Below are 6,761 nucleotides of genomic sequence, written 5' to 3'. Positions count from 1 at the left end.
TGTGTGTGTACCTTGTAGGTGTGTCCATATGTTTCCCGTCTCGGTTTGTATCCTGTGTGTGTGTGTGTGTGTGTATCCTGTGTGTGTATCCTGTGTGTGTGTGTGTGTGTGTGTGTGTGTGTGTGTGTGTGTGTGTGTACCAGTGTTAATTTCGTCAACCACGACGATGACGAAAATATTTCATCAACGCCCCTTTTTCCCTTGACGATGACGAGACGATGACGCACTAAAAATTTCCTCCAGCAAATAAAAATATGACGAAAATAAAAAATATTTAAATATATAAATATAAGACGAGACGAAATTTACAAGCCATGGACGAATGGACATTAAAAAATATAATCGTTTATAATTAATTTGTAATTAATATAGGCCAAAGTGTCTTGAACTTCATAGGTTGTTGCGCGCTCACGCTGTTGCCTCGCTTGTCTCTGCTGGCAGCCAGCCAGTGCATGGCGCGGCTCAGTCAGTAGTTTTGTAGCCTAGTAGTTCAGTGAGTCCATTTAAGTTTAGTTTAGGTCCTAAAACATTCCCAGAGAAAGAGATAAAATAGCCGACGTTGAGGGAAGTGTTAATTTTGAAACATGTTCAACAACCCTCTTGTCCATGACGAAGACATGTGTTTCTGCAGTAATGACAGTCGTCTCGCCAATCCTCCTCTGATACTGTCATGTTAAACCACCTCGAGCTTCCACTATTCTCCTTTTCACTTAGGCTGCCCGGCGTTCGTTGTCTGTTATTTTTTAGTAATGTTTGCTATATTTGTTGTTTAACCACATGAGTAGGCAGTTCGCAAGCAAATCATGAAGGTCGGATTTGTGAATGTATTTAAATCAGTCACCGCGGGAGCGCGCGCCAGCGGGGGGAAAGTTGGCCTGTCTAAACAGAGGCACGGCTACTGTAGTAGTTTTGAAAAGAATCAATGGATGGGCGATCGCTACGAAGTTTTAAACTGTTGAGAAACTTGTTCTCGTCGAGAGCAACGCTAAAAGACCCAAGGGAGTCGACAGCATTTCCATGCGTCTGCAGCGTCTTCCTGAGTTCCAAAAACTCTTTTCAGGGTCTTGCTTATCGAGCCTCGACACCCCCCGACAAACAAAACAGCATTAGTGTTTAAATATTTGTATGTACATGTCTTTTCTATCGTCCAGTCTGCATACCCCTGCCTAACTATTTTTCCTTTGACTTTTGCAGAGCATACGAAGTGTGCTCGCGCAATCTATTTAAGCCTATTCCACGCATGCCGCATGAGTCATTATCGTTCTCTGCTCGCATTGCCAATTGGAAACAAAAACTAACTTGCATAGTCTAACATCAGCAATAGTTGATCTAACTCGTGGTCATCGGGAAGCCACTATCAGGGAGACTTCTTGAACTTCATGGAGACTTGGGATGTCTGATCTTCCCATTGCCGGCAATCTGCAGGCTTAAGTCACGCGGTCAGGTGAAGAAGAGCATGTAGCTTCCTCCGTGATCAAACTCAAAATCAAATAATACGCAGCAGCTTCTAATGCATGAGAGAGAGAGAGAGAGAGAGAAAGAGAGAGAGAGAGTAACCTGCACCTGGAAGTGTGTGTGTGTGTGTGTGTGTGTGTGTGTGCGCGCGCGATGCTCTTTTGCTCTATGATGTTGAAATGACTGATTTGGGTTTTGGTGGAAAATTACCAAGTAACAAGGTGAATATTTGCTGCAATAGGCTATATTAGTAATACTTTCTGAAATAACAATAGCCATTGTAGGTTATTTATTTTACACCACAATATTGACTAAAATGACTAAAATTTGAAATGTTGACGAAAATGACTAAAATGACTAAAATTTGACTATGACTAAAATTGATTTTCGTCATTTTGACTAAGACTAAGACTAAATTGGGAAGCCAATGACTAAAATATGACTAAGACTAAAATTGATTTTCGTCATTGTGACTAAGACTAAGACTAAATCAAAAAAAGCTGACGAAATTAACACTGGTGTGTACCCAGTAGGTGTGTCCATATGTTGCCCGTCTCGGTGTGTATCCTGTGTGTGTGTGTGTGTGTGTGTGTGTGTGTGTGTGTGTGTGTGTGTGTGTGTGTGTGTGTGTGTGTGTGTGTGTGTGTGTGTACCCAGTAGGTGTGTCCATATGTTGCCGGTCTCGGTGTGTATCCTGTGTGTGTGTGTGTGTGTGTGTGTGTGTGTGTGTGTGTGTGTGTGTGTACCCAGTAGGTGTGTCCATATGTTGCCGGTCTCGGTGTGTATCCTGTGTGTGTGTGTGTGTGTGTGTGTGTGTGTGTGTGTGTGTGTGTGTGTGTGTGTGTGTGTGTGTGTGTGTGTGTGTGTGTGTGTGTGTGTGTACCTAGTAGGTGTGTCCATATATTTCCCGTCTCTGTGTGTATCCTGTGTGTGTGTGTGTGTGTGTGTGTGTGTGTGTGTGTGTGTGTGTGTGTGTGTGTGTGTGTGTGTGTGTGTGTGTGTGTGTGTGTGTGTGTGTACCCAGTAGGTGTGTCCATATGTTGCCGGTCTCGGTGTGTATCCTGAAGATGGAGCCAAAGCACGCCCTGAAGGAGGGCATGGGGGGGCGGTGCCCGTGCAGCAGGTAGTCGTTATCCTTCAGCCAATCAGGAAGCAGGTGGAACGGGATCACACGCCAACGACCCTCCCACACCTGGACACAACACACACACACACAAAACACACACAGTTACACACACACACACACAGGATCACATGTCACAAGATTCCCACATCTGAACACAAGATATACACACACACACACACACACACACACACGTGAAGCCTGTTCCTATGAATTGAAGAACGTCCCCACAAGTATATTTAGTGTCCACAGGCGTGTTGTGTAGGTGCCCTGTACTGCCAACAGAGTTCAACCTACAAACTAACCCAGAACTAATCAGAACTAATCAGAACTGACCCAGAACTAACCAGAACTAACCAGAACTAACCAGAACTAACCAGAACTAACCCAGAACTAACCCAGAACTAACCCAGAACTACCCAGAACTAATCAGAACTGACCCAGAACTAACCAGAACTAACCCAGAACTAACCAGAACTGACCCAGAACTAACCAGAACTAACCCAGAACTAACCAGAACTAACCCAGAACTAACCCAGAACTAACCCGGGGTTAACATGGTAAACCGGGGTTGACAAAACCTGGCTACCTTGACCTTGGTTAACCTGTACTGCGGCGCTGATTTACATGTTGCTTTGACTACCTGAGTTGCATAGACCGGAGTAGCAGCGCGTTCTCAGACAACCGTGTGCATGGGCATCCCCACCCCCCTCACATATTAATTGAAATTAAATGAATTAAGTAAAGCAATAAGTGAGATTCCCACCCAACAAATCAAGCTTAATTCCAGTGCAGTGTGTGTGTGTGTGTGTGTGTGTGTGTGTGTGTGTGTGTGTGTGACCTTGTGTACGAACTCCTCCATGGTGTGTGTGTGTGTGTGTGTGTGTGTGTGTGTGTGTGTGTGTGTGTGTGTGTGTGTGTGTGTGTGTGTGACCTTGTGTACGAACTCCTCCATCTTCTCCATGGCGTGATGAGCCTGCAGCGGCAACGTGATCATGTGACCCTCCTCTTCATCACCACCATCATCATCATCACCACCACCGGGGAAGGCACACGCCCCCTACACACACACACACACACACACACACACACACACACACACACTGCATTACATCACAATTTAGCTGACACTAAGTAGGGAGATAGGGAGTGGGAGGGTGGGATTAAACCAGCAACCTTGGCCTAACTCTAATACCTGGCCTCCATTACATCAGGTACAAATGGGGTTCTGAGGTTCTTACCTTGCTGGGTTCTAGTTCTAGAAGGGGCCCCAGTTCTGAGGTTCTCACCTTGCTGGGTTCTAGAAGGGGCCCCAGTTCTGTGCTTCTCACCTTGCTGGGTTCTAGAAGGGGCCCCAGTTCTGTGCTTCTCACCTTGCTGGGTTCTAGAAGGGGCCCCAGTTCTGTGCTTCTCACCTTGCTGGGTTCTAGAAGGGGCCCCAGTTCTGTGAGTTCCGTGTTCTGCTCCTCATCCCTCAGCTCCAGCTGGGCTCGTCCCCTGAGGCCAGCCTCCCCCTCCGGAACCCCCCGCCGCTCCGGAACCCCCCGCTGCTCGACGTCGTCCTCGGAGAACATTCCGGAACCATGGGCTCGGGCCGTCATGGAGGCACAGCCCGGCCGCCTTCCCTTAAATACACACACACACACACACACTCTTGTACTCGCACACACTCTTGTACTCGCACACACTCCTGGGAAGGCACAGAGAGAGAGAGAGAGAGAGAGAGAGAGAGAGAGAGAGAGAGAGAGAGAGAGAGAGAGAGAGAAAGAAGAGTGACACAATCGGCTTGAAATTACACAACATATGTTCCCTGAAAACGTTCTAAAACGACCGCATATGACTCTGAGATACACCAACTTCATCGAGTTGTAAAACCGGGTGCACAAAAAAATAGTGGGTGGGGAACCTACGTCTGGAGCCCCCGATATAATTTTAATGTTATGCAGCTTCACATGAAATATGACATATTTTGAAATGGAATCTTAGAAATTCCATTTGCAATACAATTAAGTTACATTCATGGGACCTAGAGAAGGTGGGGTCTGTTGTAAAGTTGGCTTGATTCAATATAGGCCTAAAATGTAGGAGGGAAATCCAGGTTTGGGTTCACAGTGTGACCCTTGCTCGGAGGACAGCCCTCGGATGCATTTGAAGTGGACCCTCGAATGAAAAGGGTTCCCAAAAATAGCATACCAGGTCATTTTGCCATATTAATGTCCCACCAAGTTTTCCAAGCCAAGCCCACACCTTCTGCTCCTATTGCAACACACTATTACAAACACCCCTGCTGTGTAGTTCAGTGTTTCCCAACTAGGGGTACGAGTACCACTAGGGGTACGCGAGCACACTGCAGGGGGTGGAAAAATTAACAAATGCATGGGGAATAGTCACATTGGCATATAGAGCATGAGTGAGGGGTACTCATCTTAGGACAAAAAGGCTTAGGGGGTACACAAGACAAAAAAGGTTGAGAAACACTAGTGTAGTCATAGGTCTTCTCTGACGGGACTGACGGCAGGTGGATTTCATGTTTTTCTCCATTGAGTGTTCACATGACCCTTGTCACAATTTACGAGGCAAAAACTTGCCAAACTGGACAGACAGGCAATCCAGGAAAAAAAAAACTCTCAAGAAACAGTCACCTAAATCTTGCCCAATTGTTTTCGAAAGCATGAGCCTCTTCAGAAACGTGCTAGAGTGTCTGACTGTAAAACAGTGCCATTATTAGCCAAATATGTTAATTTTACAGTAGGCCTAGTGTTGTTGTAGTCTAGGCTACAAATCTGAGCATTGATAACTCGGCTGCGTTCATTCAGCAGCGACTGCGCTACGCTAGCATGCATTGCATACTACACACGCCTGCTGCCGGGACTGGTCCAGCATCGAAAACCAGCGCAGGCATTTTTGGCACTTCATAATACTACCACCCCCTTCCCTTCCACACACTGGCCCTCGCTGCTATTCTGTGATTCCACAATTGGCTAAGTCCACATGGTCATTGTTAAATATTGAGGGTCAATCTCTAAATAAAGAAAAAACAAACAAAAACAAAACACGGTAACAGCAGTGTTTAAACCTTACCTGGGGACTGTCGCTAAACCACCGAGAAAATGCCCAGTATGCCAGATGACCAGCCCAGCCTTGCCTGCTGATGCTAACCGAAGAAGCTAACAGCGTTCACTCAACTCTGCCTAATGTCTCGCCGTGTGTCTCTGGGGATGACACAGAAAACAGGACACGAGGGGGTATTTCTTACCTGAAGCGAGACCTCCGCGAGTAGCCTAAATGCTCTTTTTGTCCGTGAATCACAGGTGATGAGTGTGTGTAAGATGAGCCGTGTGTGTGTGTGTTTCCTCTCTCGTGCATCAGCTGGTAAACAGCCAGCAGTGGGGAGGAGGAGGGACTCTCTCTCGCGCTTCAGAACGCTGCTGCTCCACGTCACGTCACCTTCTTTTCATATGTGCGCAAAACAACACACATGACACTGCACACAGCACAGCACAGCGCGACACACACACACACACACACACACACACACACACACACACACACACACACACACACACACACACACACACACACACACTCATGGAGGCACATCCCCCCAAACACCACACACACACACACACACACACACACACACACACACACACACCACCATATGACTGACACACTTGCTTAGGCTACCTACTATGGCTCATTGTATCCACTCAATAATAAAAACAATTCACCAGCTTCTGTCATAACTATGAGATAACCTGGTGAAATTTGTAGGCCTATTATTGAGTGAATGCAATGAGCCATCGTACTTACCACCACCATCAAATTCTAAGTATTCATCATTATGATTGGGAAAATGTCTAAATTCAGGGTCGGATTGATGGTCTGGGGCCCCCTAGGCTACAGGTTGCTGTGGGGCCCCCACAGGGTCGGATTGATGGTCTGGGGCCCCTAGGCTACAGGTTAATGAGCCCCTTCTCTGAGGCTAATTTCACGATTAATTTCCGTAGACAGTGTCATAATTACGAGCTACTAATGAAGGACATCATGTTGGTTGCTCACTGACTGTCGATTTTGTGTGGAAGGAATGTGTTATCTATCGGCCCACAGTATAATTTACTTTATTTTTTACTTTACTTTATTTATTTTATTGCACATTAATGAACATATACATACATGTACA

At 46.2% G+C, this 6,761-nt stretch overlaps 1 protein-coding gene across 3 annotated transcripts in view; it reads right to left on the bottom strand.

The window, feature by feature from the left end:
* The window catches only part of LOC134456475 (adiponectin receptor protein 1-like), an 18,415-nt gene extending 12,453 nt beyond the window's left edge, over window positions 1-5,962 (bottom strand). For 2 of the 3 annotated variants that reach the window (XM_063207837.1, XM_063207839.1), the window contains exons 1-4: window positions 5,835-5,962; window positions 3,994-4,268; window positions 3,513-3,638; window positions 2,476-2,647 (exon numbers count right to left, since the gene is read on the bottom strand). In XM_063207837.1, the coding sequence (XP_063063907.1) occupies window positions 2,476-2,647; window positions 3,513-3,638; window positions 3,994-4,179 (484 nt within the window). In that variant the 5' untranslated portion in view covers window positions 4,180-4,268; window positions 5,835-5,962. Of the gene's footprint in view, window positions 1-2,475; window positions 2,648-3,512; window positions 3,639-3,993; window positions 4,269-5,659 lie in introns of all 3 variants that reach the window. The other variant, XM_063207838.1, reaches the window with a different exon arrangement.
* Between the last annotated feature and the right edge of the window lie 799 nt (window positions 5,963-6,761).

This window comes from Engraulis encrasicolus, chromosome 10, assembly GCF_034702125.1.
Source record: "Engraulis encrasicolus isolate BLACKSEA-1 chromosome 10, IST_EnEncr_1.0, whole genome shotgun sequence".
Classification (NCBI taxonomy): domain Eukaryota; kingdom Metazoa; phylum Chordata; class Actinopteri; order Clupeiformes; family Engraulidae; genus Engraulis; species Engraulis encrasicolus.
The sequence above is the reverse complement of the archived record's forward strand: the minus strand, read 5'-3'. Positions and strand labels throughout refer to the sequence as shown.